Here is a 21,609-nt window from a genome sequence, read left to right on the forward strand (position 1 = left end):
TCCAGATACCTTATAGGATGCTTCCAGAAGACTTCTGGAATGATTCTAGATTCGTTTTGGGATTCTTCAACAATCCTCCAGGAATACTTACAGTTTCTTTTTGAGATGCTTCCAAAATCCTTATGGGATGTTGTCCCTTCAGTACATGTTTCAAAGATAGCTGTTGGTATTCAACAGTGTAGATAAAAAAATGAACAATTTCTCCCTAGTTAACGGTACAGCTTGATGTACGAGAGATGCGAAAAATGCGTTCTTAAAGGCTCCTAATGCAGCTTTCTTTGTGAATCTGGGTGCTAGACCAATGTGCACGTACATATATCATTGAAATATGTTTAAATTTAAAAAAAAAAACGTGTCTTGCAATGCAACTTACGATAACAATGTTGTACAGTTATGTATAATGTATAAGCTTATAAACCTAATAGCATCCATGTGTTCGTGTATTATGCCTAATCTCTCTAACTTGTTATATCACTTCATATGGTCATTACGTCAAATCACGCATAGTTTGGCTTATGATTATTACCCCAAAGATGATCGCATCTTAAACAGTACCAAAGAACCATGCGAAAGGCATCTCAAGCTATTTACCTACAACAACTCATCATAAGAAAAATGCATCAATCTTCCGACACTGCAACACCAACCACCGTGTTTCGCTTTGCTCGACCGAACCCAACCGTCCGATGCGCACCAACGATCGCGCGCGCCTATACTCCTCCACACTGGCTATAGCTACCGACCGACTGGACTGGATCCGATCGGAGCGGTTGGTGCAGCAACAACAGGTTCCCCACGTTGCTTTCCACGGGCAGGCGCTTACTCAACTGTTTCGCGTCGGATGGTACGGATCGGTCGGTTCGGTGCCGAAATCGAAAACGTGTGCCTGGTTAGAGATTACATACCTACAAACCTACGATCGATCGTGCAGAGCAGAGAGTGGTGGGAGTGAGTAAAGAATGTTCAACCGTCAGCGGAGGTAGCAGAGCACCAGTGTTCAGAAGATCGCCGCGATCGTTCTGTGTGTGGGAAACGTTTGCGAACAGTGAATTGATTGATTGAAGTGGTTTAGTTTATACTTAGTTTCTCAAGTGAATCAAGAATGAGTGCTTTGTAATGGCCGGACAGAAGTTTTTCCACGGCCTCACCGAGGGCATGATCAACCGTGCATCGGGTCGGCCAGATCGTCAGAAGTCCAGCTTCTACTGGCCGGATGAGTACCTGCAGGATCCGGAGGAGATCTACAAAACGTCCAGCCGTCGACAGTCGGCGGCGTCGTCGATAATGTCTACGCCCACCCAGGAATGTGCAAGCCCCGCGAGTGAGTACGAATCGGCAGATGTTCTGAAGCAACGCCACAAAAGCAACGCCGAGTCCCATATTGCGTTCTACGACGAATGCGATTCCTCCTTCTCGGAGATCGAACGGGACCGACAGCGGGAAAAGTTAAGAATAGAACAGTTTCTCCGGGAGCAAAGTGACGACGTCAGTGAAATGGCCAAAACGCGCCGCCAGAACACCCTGAAGTCGAGGATCCAGTTCTACGACATGGACGAACCGGGAGATCGATCACCTCCGAAGGCTCGATCACCAACCAAGCCCTACACCAACGGGTACCACACGCCGCAGACCCCAGACCATGGCGACCCTCCCCGGTACAGCCCCATGTCCAACGGAGGGGCTGATAGGCTTCGGCGCCAGCTGTCCTCCCCGGGAGGATCATCCGAGTATCACTACTCGGCGCGCTACACCGGAAGCTACGAGGACTTCGAGGAAGACGACGACCGGAGGAGCTACAAATCGACGGAGCTGAACTTCAGCCCACCGGGAACTCCCGGCGGTGGCGGCGGCGGCGGTTCGGACGTTCCGGAGCACAAGCGCATCTCGCAGCGCCACCTTCGATCGAGCATCAACTTCTGCAACGGTGTGGCGGTGGCCGACGATAGCAGTGCGCCGCGCAAAACCGCCAGCGTGCGGGAATCGGCCGCTACACAGCGCGTGGGAGTCGGATTACCAAATCTGTAGGAAACGAGTTGACGGGAGTTTACTTTTTTTTTGTTTGTGGACACGTGAGGAACTGCCGCCGTCTGTGCGGAAGTGTTTGTTTTTGAGGGGGAGTGTGTGAGACATAGTCGAAAGTGAGAATATTCTTGGGATCTAACTACCTAACCTAAGTTTAGAACCGGAGTTTTATGGTGCCTGCATGTCGGATGTGGGGAAGTGTTGGTGTGCAGAGATTTCTAACGAGTCCGGGTAGCAGAAGAGAATAGCTGACTGTGGTGTTTTATGGTGTTTACCCGCGGAAGTGTCCCCACCGCGTGCGAGACGGAGGAGAACATTGACTGTTTATGAAGGTAGGTTTCTAAAAATGGGAAAATGCTTTGATTTTTTCTTGGTGCACAAGATTTTGAGGAGGTAGATTTCATATCATGTCGTGGTGTGTTTACTCGAGTTTGCGAGGAACAAACGATCGAATTCGTTGGAAAAATATTTGAACTGGTTGTGTGGTGAAGATCGACATGAGCACTGCTCCGTTAATGGCGTGATCGCGTCGTCTGGGGTTTGGCTCCGATTCCGGACAATGCGCGGACCGCAAACGTGACTCAGAGAATGGTCATTTTTCAGACAGAAGAATAGATTTGATGTGTTTTTGGGGCGACAGATTTCGCAAGCGATCGCCAGCTGCCCAGGCTAGTTACCGTATTTGGATTGTTTGTCGATCTCGTTTGTCTTGTGGATTATTCAAATTTCGAAACAACCGCCTGGTAAACAAATGACCACTAATGGATCTGAGGGAAAATCTTCAATTTTAGAGATGAGAAAAACACTTCCTTCTATTGTATGCAATCGAATGGAATGAAATTTTGATCATTTATGACTTATATAATGAACTTTGAAAAACTGTTGACTTAATTTGAAATTATTAATGAGAAAAAAAGTTATAGCGATTTCATTTATTCTATTTTTTTAGTAAATTTATCTATTTTTCATATGCATCCTATTACTTTTTCAATTTAATGCCGGCTATTGGGTTGGTTTCCTTTGAAACATAAATATATTCAAGTCAATTAATTAGAGGAAATTAAAATGAACTGTAGGAAATTAAAATAAAATGATAGTAATTAATCTCGAATTTTGAAACGATGATAAAATTTTGGATAAATTGGTGTTATATTAGAAAAATAATCTAGTCGTTATGATTTTCTTTCGTATAAATAATTTTAAATTTAGTCAAAAGTGTTTAATAGCTCATTATATAAGTCATAAATGATCAAAATTTCATTGCATTCGGTTTATTGAATCCGGAGATATAACAGCTCAAAGTTAGCTATCGAATAATTATACCTTTTTCTAGAACATTTATAACTTTGATTAGAATTGTCCGATCTTTTCCAAATATTGACCGGTGATATACAACTAGTTGATGAACCTAAAGTAAAAATTTGATAATATTCGATGCCCTATTCGAAAAGTTACAGCTGGTTACATTTTTTGATAAGTGAAAATTTTACCTGTCCCAGTTATTTTGAGTATCCCCTGTATGTCCAGTCCAGTTGTTCTGAGACAGATGCTCTATCGTATTCTATTAAAAAATCGGGTTGGTGGATTCTCTGAAATTCTTCAGCTTCCATACTTGAAAAAGGTTGTAAAATACTGACGCGTTTTACTAGAGCTTGATGAGATCAAACGGTATCCTGCTCCGAAAATGGCCTCAAAAACGTTGTGAAATAAGTTCATCGTGCCTGGATCGGGTTGAGCCCCAGCAGAGACCAAGACATCGGTTTATTTCCAACGATATCTAGCTCTGGCTAGAGAGACACACACCACACTAACGATCGACGAAATCGACCACCGGCGCTTGACTTGGTGTAACGAGAATATCCCCTGATCCAGTTCAAAACCATCATTATGCATTTGTTCAGCCGTCAGCCATTACGTCCAACAGTGACAGTTGAATATTCACCTGAGATCTCCACCAAACAAACAAATTTAAAAACGCACACTATGCCTGTTTTCTTCTATGCGGTAATAACCCTTTGAGGGTTAAGGTGAAGGTTGCTTGAGTGTTTACAAAATTTTTGGTAGTATTGGTGAACGAAAACGTTATTCACATATATTGATTGTATTAGTGTTACAATTTCATTCACGACTACTTATAAAAAAAATAACTGTCAAAACAGTGTTTACATCAGAGCTGTGATCAATCCACCTAAATGATCTTGTAACTTTTGTTATCATTTAGTTTTCCAATGCTTATATTTATGTACCATGCTGAAGTAACGGGACGGTATAGTTATTAGCTTGGGTATTGCAGATAGTAGTTTAAAACAAAAGTGAAGGAATATGTTTACGTCATAATTGAGAGGGAATAAATATGTATTACTCGGGTTATTTATACTCTTTATTCTTAATCAATCAAATCTTAATCTTAATCCTAATCATATCTTTACATTCAATTCATTAGTCGAAACCTTTACTGATATGAAGGTTTCGAAGAATTCTGTGATCTTAGCAATGAGGCGTGCTTTGAAAAACGTGTCATCGTAAGCAAGCTCATGTAAAAGATAATCAGTCTGGTGATTGGAATCGAGCATAACGACCACACATTTCGTCGCATCACATATGTGCATCATTGCCTGTGCTTCAATAAACGTAGCCCTGTCAACCATCGGTTTTTTTCCTTTAGTTTTGCGCACGGCTTCTTTTATTGCTTTCCGATGATTTCTTTTTATCAACAGCACCGTTGAACCATCGTCAGATACAGCTATAAATACAAAATTGAAGTTAAACATCATTCCATAAATATATTTTTAACAATTCTCGCGCAACTATTCACGACTAATACAAATTTCAGAGAATATTTTTTCCTACTTTCATTTTTAATTATGTATCACAACGCTTCAATAAAACGTGCACTATGTATTTTCACTGTATTTATGTATGTATTTACAAATGATTTTTTTTTGCATGAGCCGACTTTAGGCCATAGCTAAGTCAATTTTCAACCGATTTATATGCAATTTGCAGGGTCTATGTACCCTAGTGGTTGAGGCGATGGATCGCCAATCCACAAATTCATGTAATGGCAGGCAAAGAAAGCCCTTCAATTAATAACTGTTGAAGTGCTCTGAGAACACTAAGTGGCAATGGCAGACCAAGTTCCAATGTGAACATCGAGCCACAAAGAAGAAGTAGAAAGAGGCATGAAAATGTATACACAGTGCGACACGGCTAGTATTATCCGTATAGGTATGGAAAATCAAGTCAATTGGTTGAAAACTGACTTAGTTATGGCAGAAAAACGACCCGTGCACAATAAAATCGGGTGTAATGTTCAAAAAATAAAGGAAATTAAGAAGATAGGGGAACTTACGTATTTTCGGCAGTTTTGTTCTCTTCGTCATGGGGGGTTTTTTGAAACCTTTTGATCTCAAAGTTGGCCTCAAATCCTTCCCAACCAAACTGAGTTATATGCCCAAATTTCAGGCAATTTTACCCACAAAAACCCCCCATGACGAGAACAAACCTGCCGATAATACCCTTTGTCACCCTTGCTTAGTTACTTAAGTTAAGTTGGAAAGATGCGCGTGAATTAACATGAACATAAAATTACCATCTGGCACACAGCAGAGAAAATTGTGGCATGAATCAATATATATTCTGTTTCCGCCCATCACAATCGAATGTCGATCTTTCAAAGAACGCAGAATAAGACTGATGATCGGACGATTCGTCTTGAGATAATTCCACGTATTTGTTGTTTGGAGAATGAAATCGCACTTTTTCTGCTTCGTAGATTCCCTTGAATTTATTATTTCCGGAACATATTTAGACAATATACGCCCAAATGCAAACTCCTCCATTTGTGACATAGTTACGTCCTTTTTCAATAACTGTTTAGTAGACTCGCTCGGCTGAAACATTAAATAAAATTTCTTAGATGTTAGAAAAAGTCAATAAAAGTATGCAATAAAATACCTCATACATTCGCTTCATGCTTGAAGCGTCAACAATTATGTTCATCTCTTGCTCAGAAGCTTCTACTGCATCAACTCCATAATCTTTCTCTATTTCGTCATATGGCACTGGTTTCCGCCTCACAAAGCCTGAACTGTTCTGCATTTTTTTAGTATACAAAAATGAAGCAGTTTTCCGTTGGAACAAACGACGAAGCCAGTATCCGGGATTCTCTCCGGTATACTCGAACATAGATCTGTCGTGCCACTTGTAACCTTCATTATGTTGAAGTACTGTTATATACACTCTCCTCTGATATGAGCCCCTGCTCATTGTATCGATCCGCTTGCCCACATTGTACTTACTCAGCCTACAGTACAAGTTTTCAACCCTAGTGAAAAAAAAACAGTCATAACACTATATCAGCTAGTGGAACTTGGATATTTTCGGTCGTTTTGTTCTTTTCGTCATGGGGTGTTTCTGAGACCTATTGAACTCAAAGTTGACCTCAAATCCTTCACAACCAAGCCGAATTACACGACCAAGTTTCAGGTGATTCGGTCGACAAAAACCTCTCATGACGAAGGGAACAAACCTGCTGATAATACCCAATGTCACCCTATGTTGTTCTATAACGACTTACAAGTTACTTGTTTGATTTTCGCTAAAAAACTCGGCTTTAGCGGCAGTTTTTTCTACAGCCAACATGATCTTATCCCATATTCCAGCGCATTTCAAATCAGATATTATCCCGCGAGAATCAGCGACATTCTCTTTGTTTGTACAAAAATACGATCGGCAATCATCGTGAGAACCGAAGGCGTGGAAGGGGGCATTCCTTATATCGTGTCTCAAACCCTCGATATCTTGACCGTTTGTCTCTTCGGCACAATGCTTAATAGCTGATCGAATTCCTCGTGTTATGCGTTCAATTGACTTTGATACAATATCAGAAAATTGTTTCGGACATTTTATCTGTAAATAAAAAAACAACTTTCTTAAATCTGACAATAGTAAAACAATAGTAAAAAAAGCAATTTGATTATTATAGGTTTATATTATAATTGGGAAATTTACCAAGAAGTGTAAAGCGCTGCGTAAGTTATAATGGATCATTAAAATAACTATGAAATGAACAGATAGCGCCACTGTAGCCTTGTGTGTTTGACAAAACTCGACTACTGTCAAAATATATGGTGGATCCTTTGTTTTGATGTGGCAAGAGCTCCGAGAAAAGTTTGCTTCATTGATCCATTTTCTGCATATCAAAATGTTTTATGGAAATTGTAAATGGAATAATCTACAGGGGATAGAAAAAATGATCGGGACAGGCAAAAAATTTCACTTTTCAAAAAATGGTCAACTAGCTAAATATAACTTTTCGAAAAGTCCATAAAATATTCCCAAATTTTCACAGTAAGTTGATCAACTAGTTGTGTTTTAGTGGTCCAAATTTGGAAGAAAATCGGGCTATTACTCACGAAGTTATGAAGGTTCTAGAAAAAGGCATAATTATACTATAGCCAACTGTCACAGGAGGTGGCCAAAATGTTTGGGAAAGGCAACTTTTTTTACGCTCACAAAAAAGTTCAACATGCTGTAACTTTTCATAGAGTGCATCAAAAATTTCCAAATTTTGACTGTTTGGCAACCTGTTATATGTGCATCATTGGTACAAATTAAGCTCGATTGGTTAATCTTTCACGAAGCTAGAACCGTTCTCGTAAAAGACTATTTTTAGACTATTTTTAGACAACAAATGTATATCTCCTGATTCAATGGGCCGAATGCAATGAAATTTTGATCATTTATGACTTATATAATGAGGTTTTAAAAACGTTTGCCTTAATGTGAAATTATTAATACGAAGAAAAAAAAAATATGCATACCATTACTTTCTTCAATTCATCGTCGTCAACAACATGAGAAAACTTTGCGTGTCCCGATCAGTTTGTCTATCTCTTGTAAGAGCGCCACATGATCGCGATGTTTTTGGCCAGGGCAGGTATTTTGGCCCACCTTGGGCATTTTATTAATTTTATCATATATTCTCTACAAATTGGCAATTTTTTATTGGAACTTCCATTAATAGTTTGCCAAGATTCAAATAATAATTTGCTGCGATTTTGTAGAGATTATATGATAAAATTCCCAAGGTGTGCCAAAATACCTGCCCTGGGCCAAAATACGTGCACTACCCTATGCAGATTAATATTGACACACACAGCGGTTTACGTTGTTTAGTGAATCCCCTATTTTTTTTCATATCTGAATTGCTTTATTATTGTGTTTCAAATGAAATACTCACTTCTCTAAGACGCTTTCCAAGGCTTTTCATCGCATGGTTGCAACAGAGTTGTTGGCGAATTTCAGAACCGTATTTGCATTTATTTTTCAGTCGCGCAACGGTTGTAGAATCTCCGTCTGTTACCACGGTAGTAAACTTTATTCCTTTTTTGTGTAGTTTTTCAAATCCTTCGATTATTATATCAGGTTCCATGCCTCCGGAAGCCCCTTTATAGTTACGATAACACTTATGGTTCCGTATTTCTTTTTTATTCTTAGCTCGGCGTACATTCAGAGAACATGCAAAGCATCTTTTATTTCGGACCCCCACGTAGCAAACCTTCTTGGATCTGACACCCATTATTGCTGCACATCCAGATGCCGAATTATATCGGTGACCGTTACTTCGTTGGCCCCAGGAGCCATCCAAAGCCGCACATGACTCAACCATTTCTTGTTGGTTAGGTACTAAACCATGCTGTTCAAGTTCCTTACTAACTGCCGTTTTCTCTTCTTCGATGGCATTATTCATGGATTGTTCGAGCGCTGCTTCAATTACTCCATCCATAGAGGTCTCATCCCTAATGAACGAGTTTTTGGATGTAAACGGCATGTTGAGAAAGGAAAAAAGCTCTTCTGCCATTGTAAATGTTCCACCGCTGCAGAGAATTCCCCAGTCAAGGCAAAACCTTAGTCTCTTTTTTGAGCTAGGTTTTTCCGAGTATCCACACACGATGACATCACACACATTACATTTCAAGAATAACGTGGAGACCATAGATTTAAAACTTTCTTCATATGGACACAACAGACCTTTGCACTTTTGCGAATGTACAGCCTGGGCCATTGTGATCCACTTAATGAAATATTCATAGTCAACTATTCGACGTCCTTGAATGAGATCCTCTTGAAACAATTCCGTTTTTGTATATTCATCGGCATCTATTACCTGAACCCTTGAAACGAAAAAATAAAACTTCCTCAACTTACAATAATCCTACAGGGGTGAAAGTACTGAACATCGAGAGATAGGGATACAAGGGACTTACAAAATAATGGGGCATTTTTTCCAAGTTAATAGAATTTAGGATGCTCTAATATTAGGAACAATTTTTTTTGCTAAAAAACTAGTAATACTTGAAAGTTCGATATTTTCTAAATATCCAATATGCCCAAATATGCAACCATTCTAGTCATTAAGGTTGGAAGATTCGTCTCTGATATAACTGTCATCATCGAAAATTCGAAAGTAGTTTTCTCGTTCAAATCTGTTATTTCCACAGTGGCAAGCCCGTGCACAAGGGGGGGGGGAGGTTTGAAGAGGTCAATGAAGAATCCTTCAACCTTAAAGGCACATCTACATTACACGAAAGTCACACACACAATATTTACCTCTTCTTGACAACTTTTTTGGTCAATCCACGCTTCCGTTTGCATTTTGGCACAAAACACCCGAGCCGCTCAATAACTTTTTTCCTTGGTCGTAATGAACCAAAACAGCGATAAATTTGGGTCATTCTTTCAGCTACTGGAGTTTCAGCGCTTGTTTCAGATGAATGTTTTAGTTCCTCGCCTTGAGATATGCTTGCTGAACTTCGATATGCAGCCCACTTTATGCAAGCAGCGCAGTAACAATCTAGCTTTTGATCAATCATTTGTCCAGCGACAAGAGCAGGAATTTCAATGATTTTTGTTTTCGATTTGGTTAGTCGTATACCTTTATATTCGAATTGTTCATCAGGATCGGGGGTACCTGTTGGTGGCTGTTCAGAGCAATGGCCACGAAGATCATCGCTCATTGAGCTTTCAACATCTGATCCTATAGTAAAAAAAAAACAGGATAATAATCAATTCTTAGTTATAGCGCATTTAGTTCACCACTGGACTATCGCACTAGTTTTCACAAGTGCGAAAACGCTAATAAAAGTGCGCGATTGCATCAAATCAACTCGGTGTCTTCAGAGCACTTGTTCTCCATAGATTGAAGAAATAGTGCGCCGAAGACATCAACCTGATTTGATGCAATCGCGCACTTTTATTTACGTTTTCGCACTTATAATGTCGCAGTTCGCAGTCCAGTAGTGAACTAAATGCGGTATACTATATTCAAAACCCGATCTTCGAAAACAAACTGGAACTAACGAATAATTTAATCACATTTGAATTAAATAAAACAAAAAGTTTCCTATAAAAAAAAACTTGTGTAACATAATATAACATATGCATTTAAATGAAAAAAAAAATAAATAAATAAAATCAATCAAAAGTACCCGATATCTAAAGTACTCAAAGATACTGTTTTATAAGAACGCCCAAAATACTCAGAACTAGTATTTTATATGATTTTGATTACTGAGAGGGTGGTCGTGGTAGTCGCATTACATGGAATCCCATTTACACCCAAATTAGTAGGGTCAGGGTGTCCACACTGATCGCTCAAAATACTCAGAACTAGTATTTTATATGATTTTGACTACTGAGAGGGTGGTCGTGGTAGTAGCATTTCATCGAATCCCATTTACACCCAAATTAGTACGGTCAGGGTGTTCACACTGATTGCCCAAAATACTCAGAACTAGTATTTTATATGATTTTGATTACTGAGAGGGTGGTCGTGGTAGTCGCATTACATGGAATCCCATTTGCACCCAAATTAGTACGGTCAGGGTTTTCACACTGATCGCCCAAAATACTCAGAACTAGTATTTTATATGATTTTGATTACTGAGAGAGTGGTCGTGGTAGTCGCATTACATGGAATCCCATTTACACCCAAATTAGTACGGTCAGGGTGTCCACACTGATCGCTCAAAATACTCAGAACTAGTATTTTATATGATTTTGACTACTGAGAGGGTGGTCGTGGTAGTAGCATTTCATCGAATCCCATTTACACCCAAATTAGTACGGTCAGGGTGTTCACACTGATTGCCCAAAATACTCAGAACTAGTATTTTATATGATTTTGATTACTGAGAGGGTGGTCGTGGTAGTCGCATTACATGGAATCCCATTTGCACCCAAATTAGTACGGTCAGGGTTTTCACACTGATCGCCCAAAATACTCAGAACTAGTATTTTATATGATTTTGATTACTGAGAGAGTGGTCGTGGTAGTCGCATTACATGGAATCCCATTTACACCCAAATTAGTACGGTCAGGGTGTCCACACTGATCGCTCAAAATACTCAGAACTAGTATTTTATATGATTTTGACTACTGAGAGGGTGGTCGTGGTAGTAGCATTTCATCAAATCCCATTTACACCCAAATTAGTACGGTCAGGGTGTTCACACTGATTGCCCAAAATACTCAGAACTAGTATTTTATATGGTTTTGATTACTGAGAGGGTGGTCGTGGTAGTCGCATTACATGGAATCCCATTTACACCCAAATTAGTAGGGTCAGGGTGTTTACACTGATCGCCCAAAATACTCAGAACTAGTATTTTATATGGTTTTGATTACTGAGAGGGTGATCGTGGTAGTCGCATTACATGGAATCCCATTTACACCCAAATTGGTACGCTCATGGTGTTCACACTGAACGTCCAAAATACTCAGTGATAATGTTTCATATGATTTTGGCTAGTAGTCGTTGAAGTCAAATAACATTAAATTCCACATACATTCAAATCGAAACGGTCAGGGCGTTAACCCTGAACACTCAAAATAATCAATGCTTTATGAGATTTGGACTCCTGAGGAAGCGTACGTGGTAGTTCGTGGACCACAATTTAATTTTCTTACACTTTCCCCTGTAATCTAAACTACTTACGTTTGCCAGACGTTTCCGATCCAGCCTTCATGCCCATTGCCACCATGTCGAAGGAGTAGTGGTCATCGTATCGCTCCAAAGGTTGTTGATGAGATAAAATTTGTTCTTCTTCCATTGCATGCTCCGCACCTTGCGTACCTAAAATTGATCATATTTTAATCAAATAAAATTACCTATGAGAGAGCATTCATTGAGCACGTCAGGCTAAAACAAGGAATTTTCACAAGGTTTTATCCGATCTAATTACATTTGCTTGTCACATTTTTATACTTCCTTCTTCCCCTCTTAGCGTGACGTACTATATGGGTGGTCATTATTCCAATTATGTCCTACCTGAGGAGGGCGCCGACGTGCTTCCACTTGCACAGTTCAGGTCGATCACACTGCCTGCTAACATGCTGGCGTCCATGTTTCGTCGATCATTCATCCTTGTCTGGTTATTGTGAGATCCGCCTGCGTTCTCAGATGTACACCTGTTTTGATCCACGTCTGTCGCACCATCCAGAGCTAAAATCACAACACATCATAAGACTACATAGGGTCAACATGTAACGACAGATACTTACTTGAAACGATGAATAACGAGTCCTCACAGGGTACACCTGGCACACCTACCGGAATTAGTTCGTCGATTGAAAGGCGAAGAGGTGAACACGAAACATCTACTGGTAGATCTACTGTAAAAATCATTACAAAATAAAGATTACTGAATATTTATTTACGGTTTGATTGGCATACGTACCAGTAGGTAGCTCCAAGCTGGTGAACGAAAGCGAATCATCATCTTCCTCCCAGCCGTTTGCTGCATCACTTGTGTCGCCGAGTAACGGATAAGGCTGCACAATATCGACATCCAAAAGCGGTGTACTTACAGGCTCGCTTACGGGGTTTCTCATATATTCCGAGTTCCATGGATCCTCGTAGGTCCAGGATAAGGGGTCCTTCAAATTCCTTATCGCTTTTTTGCACTTTTCGCGGACTATCGCGGCCCGCCGCGTTCTTGATGCGCGAGGCATTTTCACGATTCTACTGATTGGACTGATTACAAAACTATTCTGTTTACGTTTTTTGACAGCGCTAACAGTAAGAGCAGGGTTGCTAGTAGCGGGGTTTTTTTTTATTTGTGAAAAGCGATAGTGATCAAAAATGCAGTTTTTTCAACAAAGTTTCACATTTTACAAATGTATTTTTCGCTAAACTGTATTAAACAATTATAATAATCGTTTCGACGTGTTTTTTGTAATTTTGTGTCACAAAATTCAAGGTTCAAAAAAGTAATCAATCGCGTACCTTATTATTTATGTCGACATCACTGCAAGGCGGTGAGCACTACTACGTAAACATACTAGTATAGTACACTCGCGATCGGAATCAGTTTTGATTGATTTTTGACTTCGATTTCTACGGCAAAAAATTGAATAAATCTTGGTTGTGCAGTTAAAATAAATGAAGTGGGTGAAAATACATAGTGTTATCATCAATCGATCAAGTTTATGGGCTGATTCAATGTGCGGAAATGTATCAAAAGTGGTGATTTATATCGGTGTTCAAAATCAGTGAAGAAAAAACAAAACGGACAAGAAGAAGACCAACATTTGGAGCGATTTGAAATTTGGCAAGAATCTGAAGATTTGGATTAAATATTATTTTAACAATCGAAATTTCGGAAGGATTATCGTACGTGCTCTTGCCAGTAGCAATATGCAAGGACTTCCAATCAGGTTAGTTGCACAAAATGCTGTATTTTCTGAGCGGCCTCTGGGGATGTTGGAGATCGTGGACAAGGGGTGGTGGGGGGGTGGTGCGGGGAATAGGTTGCCATACTTGCTGCCATTTTCGATTCTTTGCAACCTTGTCCTTAATCCCGCATCAAAATCCAAATTTTTATATTTCTGCATAATATTTTGATTTGTTTTACTGTGAGAGTGTGAGGTGCCGCGGGAATCGACGTGGGTGCCCAGGTAGTTCGAAACCATATAAGACCTTCGATCTTGGCGGCAGAACAAACTCAAGCAAAACCTCCAAATCGATCAGAGTAATTCCAATGTTGGACCGTCGATCTTGGAATAAGTAAATAATTACAAAGGACATGATATCTTGCTTCACAGCGTAATTGTGCAGATCACTGCAAGTGTTCATGGCCGTAACGTAGTTACACTATTTACAATATCCACGTGGGTTTTGCGGTTAGGTACTATTTTACGAAACCCTGCAAATGCTATTTATGAAATACTGCAAATGCATATTAGAAATATAACATTGTACTGGAGCACTATGAATGCGTAATAAAATACATACATACGGACATATACAGCGCATAACATGCACTGCGCCTTGTTGCCCTTGTGGATAACAATTTCCGATGATAGGATGATGAGGTTTCATATTTGTTATTGGTCCATCAGTCATTCCTGTAATTGTATATTTTTTGGCAAGTTTCATTTTGTTCGCAGCGCTGGCTGCTTTCATAGCTTGAGTTAATTCGGGTACGAGAGGTTTACATCTTGATGTCCCTGTTAGGGAACGAGTCGCATATTTTTTAGATGATCATTGCCCGAAATGACCTGAAAATAGGCCATCAAAATGAGACTCATGATGCTCTCCAAATGCGAATTACTCTTAGGGAAATATTAACAGGTTAAAATAGAACACGTATGTATCACACAAATAAAACTTGTCTTATACAAAGTAGTTCCTAATAATAAAGCACTCATTCTAATGTGCATGAAAATACGAATGATCCATATTATAAAAGAAATTTAAAACTAAACTTTTACAATTTGCAGGATTTTTTTCCGGCAAAATTGTAGTTCTATTAATTTTGAGCAAGTTGGCTAAATAAGTTTTTATGTAGCTTTAAAATTGATCTATTTAGAACATTTTTCTGAATAAACTGAAGGTGTTCCAAGAACACCCGGTACGGAGCGTAGACTTTGGCCAGAATCCCCCCCCCCTTTCCCCAAAAATTCTACGTGGTTTATGAATGGTCCCTAAGCTCGTTGGCTTCGCAAGGTGATGCGTGATAAATAACAAAAGGAATTTAACAGACGCGTACGGATAAAGACAACATACACATAATAAACTCGAAAAATAGCGTCGTTTGCGAGGATTTTTACCAATAAAGTGAGTTTTGTTGCCTATTTTTGCGGGTGTGATGCAAAATCTATCACTAAGTGATTCTCGACCTGCATAATTATGTGATTTCTTAATGCCTGGAATACAAGCGCCATCAAGCGGATAAATCAACTAGTTCACTATCGGATAGCTCGAGCAAGATCTTGCTGTTCTGATCAACTTCACCAAAGACTCCGCACTTAACCCAAGAATGGTTTCAACTTATGCAACCACGCTGGATATTCACAACACGAGCGCGACGATACTGGCAATAGCTGTTGATACAAAGCCTATCAAAGCAAAAAGTTTTATGATCGCTAGCGCCGCCTACTAGAGAAAATACATATAATTGCATTCTGAGGCACTAAGAGTAACCTAGGTTATATTCCGCGAGCATTCGCTACAATTCAAATGTGCTAAAATTGCGATTCATGCTTTAAAACTCCATGAAGAGAATTTGTATGCCAGTGGACGCATAGATAACAACATAACCCGAGCAGGAGAAAATAGCTCAAGAATAACTAACTCAGGTATAGAAAACCGAATACCTACAACCTGAATGATGTATTAAGTAGCCCTGCATAAGAGGTAAAATACCTAAAATAATAACTGGTGTGTATTCTATGCATAACGCGTGAATAATGACATCAGGTATGGCAATACCTAAATAATAATCGGTGATTTTTCCATGCAAATAGCGATTTTTCCATAATTGAATAATACCTCAAGCAGTCCTCAACACCAAACCAATAACTCGTTGAGGTATGTCATCAATACCTACAAAATACCAAAATAAGTTATTTTCAATACCTGGATAACCGACCAATACCTTGTCTTGGTATGATACCTGACTTTGGTATGCTCCAGTTATGTGGTAGTTATTCATTCCGGCTCGGGAAAGAGATACTTATAATATTAAGAGGTACAACAGAGACAATCGAGAACAGTAGAGCTTGTAGATCTTGAAGATCTTAACTTCAGAATAGTTTGGATGATCTATTCTAGATCACCAAATAGATGTTCCAAAGTTATCGTAATTTCTCCGAGGCTCAAAGAGTAGCGTAGATTATATTCCGCGAGGATTCGGATTCAGATATTGCGAGCAATACGTCTGAGTCCATTTGTATGCTAGTTTGTATACATGAGGATACTCTTATTACTATATGGTACAATAGTGACAATTATGAAATAATTATGATGAACTATATGGACCTAAAGACTATTCTTCATAAGGCGAAACTGGAAGCATTTCCTCATTTTTTTTTTTGGTTTTTGATTTTTTATTAAATAACGAAGCAATATTTTCAAAATCGGTTTTCGTGCACATGTAGAGCATGGATCAAGGTATCTTCTGATTTTTTTTGTGGTGGAAAAAGTTTTCCATTTTTGCAGAAACCATTTTTCTGTGAAATTTTATTCAAAAATGGTTTCTGTTTTTCATTCTTCACCACGAAAAAAAATCAGGAGATACCTTGATCCATACTCTACATGTGCACGAAAACCGATTTTGAAAATATTGCTTCGTTATTTTACAGTGATAGACATTCGTTTAGCCGAGGCTAAAAAAATTCAAAAAAGTGCCAGGAAACTCATACAAAAGATGTTATGATAAAACTTTTTTATCGTAGTGATAGTATATCTAGAACTGTTTTATAAAAATGTGATACATCACACTAACATATACACTGAAACAAAAACGAGGGTAAAAACCCTTCAAATGTAATTTTTTGCCTAGACATTCGTTTAGCCGAATTGTACAATTTTTAGAATTCCATAATAAAAAAAACTATCAAATTTCGAAAAATATCCAACAAAGTCATTTTGTATGGTGATCTGCATTATAGATCGACTTGTTAATCATGAATTAGATCGTTTTTGGAAGTGTTGCCATATTAATTTTGCATGCATCTCATATAAATATGTCATAATATTTTAAATGTTTCTCAATTGAGATTTGATGTAGTTATTTTTATCGAAAGTGTTTCAAAAGAATCTAATGAAAGTTTCATGACCAAAGCAGGTTAAAATTTTACGAAAAACAACGTTTTTAATAGAAAAAAAATAACACAAACCATCAAAAAATCACGTATTTAAGTATTGTTTTGATGAAATATGATGGTTCCACTTGCATAAATCACAGCGTTTACTACTATTACGTCTTCTAATAGCTCCCAATATCTTCTAGACTGTATTCTGGCTGAAATAATATACATTGGACGGCTCACATTTCGAGAAATGGCACCGAAAGTATTCAAATTTCTAGCATGAACTACTTGTTTCATAATTTAGACATTCTTTTCAAATAAATCATGTTAAAAATGAATGTGGTTCACAACTAAGACTCATTTATAATATATTTCTTCAGATTGAATGAAATAAGCCAATTATTTAACCAAATCTTGCATTTTTGTATGAGCATCTGCATTTGAATAAACAGGGTACACAAAATCTGACACTTCTTGCAGTTCTTTCACTTTGCAGTCTTCTAACTCATTTAGTAATGGTAGTATCAAACACATATACTCCACAGGCATTAGGGCACGTACTTATTTCAATGCAGAACTATTTATTTTAGCTTTTATCAATCCCATTTTAAAGTTTAACCAACCAAAAACCAATATACTTATTTTTTTCATGACATTTTATGCAATAATTTGAACATTTCTGACAATAATTCTGTGCCATATTTTCAAAACTGCTAATCTAGCTTACGTTTGAGTGTTTACAGAAATCAGTTTTCTTAAATAAATTTGTTTATCGTCGCTTCTCCTTATCGGGACATTTTTTTATAATGTTTCTCTGAATTTCACAAGTAAATAAACTTTCAAGGTCAAATATCTTGCTAACACGTCATAAACTAAATGCCTTGGAGTATATTCTCGAAATATACTCACGAAATTGCAAAAAAATCTATTGAAATCCAATTTTTCATTTACCTCGGCTAAACGAATGTCTAGGCAAAAAATGAAATTTGAAGGGTTTTTACCCTCGGTTTTGTTTCAGTGTATATGTAAGTTTAATGTATCACATTTTTATAAAACTGTACTAGATATACTATTACTACGATAAAAAAGTTTTATCATAAAATCTTTTGTATGAGTTTCCTGACACTTTTTTTGTTCTCGGCTAAACGAATGTCTATCACTGTATAAAAAATCAAAAACCAAAAAGTGAGGAAATGGATCCAGTTTCGCCTTAATTTAACAAACAATAAACGTTGCGTGCTGTCGTGATTACAAGTCTACCAATTCACTTCTTCTTTCCGGCATATCTGGGATTCCACTAGGTTTAATTGTTAGGATTTATGATGACATTTATGTTGTATATTTTATACTGACATTCCTTGTAGGGCTTTTTCCATGAATTTCTACATAAACTCCTATAGCGATGTATCCAAGGGGTTCTCTGAAAATTTCTCCAATAATACCTTCAAGAATTACTACGTAGATTTATCCAGGAATTTTCCGAAGGATTATTCCAAAAAATCCTGCTGGGATTTCTCCATATTTTTCTGCTTTGATTATTCCAGAAATTTCTGCTGGAGTTCATTCAAGAATTTTTCTGGAAATTTCCATAAGAACCATTTCAGATATTTCCCTAAGAATTGTTCATGCATTCTTCCTTTGATATCCCCAGTTGTTGCGTATGTAAAATACACACTTAATTCAGATTGCCGGGATACCAGCATTTTTCCATTCTTTTGCCGAGATTTGCACAGCCGAGTAATCAGCAAACTACAATTTTGCTGAGATCTCAGCAATTTTGACAGTTCATTGCTGAGTCTCGGCAATCGTTTTGCTGAGAGTCAGCTAACAAATGTCACCTTTTGCTGGGATATCAGCTGATAGTTTTACTGAGCAGACGGCTGTGCGCGTTTTTGCCGAGCCCGCAAATCTGTTTTGAGTGTGTAGTTTTAAGAATTTTCCATGAATTGGAGAATGAAATTAATGGAAAATTCTTCTAGTTTTGCATAGAGCGTGTTAAGTTTATATTACAGTCGACTTTCCACATGTCGATGTTCTACATCTCGATATCTCTCCCTATCTCGATGGTTTGGTCGGTCCCTTCAATCTGCGTACATTTTACCTTTCTACATGTCGATATCTCCTTATCTCGATATCTCTCTATCTCGATGCGATCTCAATCGTTTTTGTTCTAGATTTTCTCTCCATATGTCGATATGTCCGTTTTTACAGGTTGCTAGATCTCGTTTCTTAGGTGCAAATCATTCTGGGAAGGCGAAGTGACACCTGTTGATGGTTTTTCCTAGTTACGGACGATTTTTCAATCTAGTGTGCATTACAAATTGGTTCTCGACTTCGATCTCTCCTTATCTCGATGGTCCCTTCAATATCGAGATGTAGAGAGTCAACTGTAGTTAGTAAAAATTTTGTTAGTTTATGTTGTATATTATACTGTGGTTTGTGAATCCGTCCCTAGTATTCAATTAGCATATGTAGTGCTCAGGCCGTTTCGGGCAACGAACAAGTACTAGACGCGCAAATCGTCTCCTAGCACGGACATCAGAAAGTCTTGTATTATAGTCAGAAGCAGGATGCCTCCTTAGGATTAGAAATTCCTAGACCGAACAACTAGCACTGCGAACAAAAGGCAATCGGCCAGTAAGTCGTCATCCTGGGATTGGGCTACGTTATCTATTTAGATAACTGGGCACAATTTATTTTAAGTGTTGCATGTTTATTGTGTTATTGTGTTGGTTGTACATTTGTAGAGTTCTGTTTTATTTTCATAGCAGTGTTCAATGTGGCATGCGATACGAAATACAAAATAGCACATTTGTAGGGTTTTATTACAAGTTACTCCGTGCATGTCGCCTCACGTGTGAGCGCGATGCATTTGTAGTGTACAGCATAACTTTAATTTGTTGTACCGACTTTTCGAACCCTCTAAGCAGAATACCCTCTTTGAATGATGATTACACTCATTTTCGTACATTTTATTCCGCCCTGTTTTGCTTATCCTTTGACAGATACGCGTATTTCGACTACCGCTTGTCTATCACTGACACTGAGGAAGATTACAAGTGGTAGTCGAAATACGCGTATCCGTCAAAGGATTAGCAAAATAGGGCGGAATTCAAAGGTACGAAACTGATTACACTCATTCAAAAAAATAACTTCATTTGTTACATCCTTCAGAATCTTTCAGAAAATTTCTGTAGATATTCTGCAAATAATACCTCTATGAAATACTCCGTGCATTCATCCATGAATTAATCTACGGATGGCACAAATTTCCCAAATGAAGGACAACGTGCCTCTGGATCCGACCTACTGATGAATAAATTTAGGGATTTTTCCGGAATTCCTCTTAGGATCCCTACATGGTTCCTTCAAGAAATTTCTAAAAATGTTCCTCTATCAATGTTTTCAGTTATTACTCATATAGGAATTCCTTAAGAGATTTCACTAGGATTCCTCTATTAGATTTCCCAATTGGGCATCCACTAAGGATTTCCCGGGTTACCTCTTGGTATTCCTATACCAAAATCTCTTGGTAATTGTCGTGACCGGCTTCCGGCATCTTCCGTTGGCTACTTCAGCTCGACGCTCCAACTGGTAGAAAGCGGTTCCACCCGCTTACTAACCGGTGGAGCGGGATGTAGTTGTGTGGGCGCTTCTGTTGTGCTGTTTCTTTAGCTGGTCTAAGCGAGGAAAACTCCCAAAACCTCACTTTTGACCAGCTACGGAATTAGCACTCCAAAGAAGCCTCGGCCCTGTTGCTGCTATCACTGTGGGTTACTGCTCCGCTCTGCAATCGTCGATCAACTGACTCCTCGTTCACGACGTGTCACTTTTATATTATGTTGCGTCGTCTTCCTTTCCTCCTCGACGTCGCGTGTGACATGTTGCATTCCTGTCAAGGAATAGTATTAGGCGCTCCCGTTTTCATATGTCGATTATTATTATAATAATTTTATTTGCATTAACATTTTTTCTGTTATTCCCTTTTACTTATTCACTACCTTCACCACAGTAATGCTTCTGGAATTACATTTGAAATTATCCTGGAACTCGTGCTGGAATTTATCAACTCATTTCTGTTGTGATTCTTCTTGGAGGTGCTCCAGATATTTTCCCAGAACTTTTTTTTTCAGGAATTCCATGGATTTCTCCACAAATTTCATCTGATATCCTTGCAGATCTTCAAACATTGCAATAGGAATTCCATCAATGATTTCTTAGAAATTGCTCCAGGAGTTCCTCCAGGGATGGATGCCTCTAGGAATTTCTTCGACAATTCGGCACCAACTTTTCAAAAGGGCGTAACTGCATTTACAACCAATGCCTTCTCACAAAGCTGTGGTGCGCATCCCATCCCTCTCGAGCAATCCACTAGCACAAATAGAAAGATAAAATCCTCCTCTTTCGATTAATGGATGTGAATTGCGTGAGATGAATGAAATACGACCCACAGCTCTGTGAGAAGGCATTGGCTGCAAAAGCAGTTA

At 38.6% G+C, this 21,609-nt stretch overlaps 3 protein-coding genes across 6 annotated transcripts in view; 1 reads left to right on the forward strand and 2 right to left on the reverse strand.

Moving 5' to 3' along the window:
* The window catches only part of LOC115255743 (BLOC-1-related complex subunit 5), a 96,380-nt gene that overhangs the window by 25,521 nt on the left and 49,250 nt on the right, over window positions 1-21,609 (reverse strand). The window lies entirely within an intron of this gene.
* LOC109401897 (uncharacterized) overlaps window positions 641-21,609 on the forward strand; it is a 28,945-nt gene continuing 7,976 nt past the window's right edge. Inside the window, exon 1 of the mRNA XM_019674507.3 lies at window positions 641-2,354. Coding sequence (XP_019530052.3) covers window positions 1,117-2,025 — 909 coding nt within the window. The 5' untranslated portion in view covers window positions 641-1,116 and the 3' untranslated portion in view covers window positions 2,026-2,354. The remainder of the gene's footprint in view (window positions 2,355-21,609) is intronic.
* LOC115253741 (uncharacterized) lies at window positions 3,075-12,608 on the reverse strand. Of its 4 annotated transcripts, XM_062844727.1 has the most exons (7): window positions 12,357-12,608; window positions 12,024-12,161; window positions 8,267-10,063; window positions 6,602-6,933; window positions 5,980-6,349; window positions 5,615-5,915; window positions 3,075-4,765 (listed from the first exon to the last, which is right to left on the reverse strand). In XM_062844727.1, exons 3-7 carry the CDS (start codon window positions 9,089-9,091, stop codon window positions 4,440-4,442), a joined length of 2,154 nt encoding a protein of 717 aa, XP_062700711.1. In that variant the 5' UTR covers window positions 9,092-10,063; window positions 12,024-12,161; window positions 12,357-12,608; the 3' UTR covers window positions 3,075-4,439. The 4 variants fall into 4 exon arrangements, with proteins under 4 accessions (XP_062700711.1, XP_062700710.1, XP_062700713.1 ...); XM_062844726.1 differs by having other exon boundaries at window positions 12,024-12,608; XM_062844729.1 differs by having other exon boundaries at window positions 5,980-6,933; window positions 12,024-12,608.

Source organism: Aedes albopictus, chromosome 1, assembly GCF_035046485.1.
Source record: "Aedes albopictus strain Foshan chromosome 1, AalbF5, whole genome shotgun sequence".
NCBI lineage: Eukaryota > Metazoa > Arthropoda > Insecta > Diptera > Culicidae > Aedes > Aedes albopictus.

Coding starts and splice junctions, on each gene's coding strand:
- LOC115253741 (XM_062844727.1), bottom strand. CDS start 9,091: ATGGCCCAGGCTGTACATTCGCAAAAGTGCAAAGGTCTGTTGTGTCCA. Junction 6,934..8,266: donor TTGGAAAGCGTCTTAGAGAA/GTGAGTATTTCA, acceptor TTTTATTTACAG/ATAAAATGTCCGAAACAATT. Junction 5,916..5,979: donor GCATGAAGCGAATGTATGAG/GTATTTTATTGC, acceptor TTAATGTTTCAG/CCGAGCGAGTCTACTAAACA.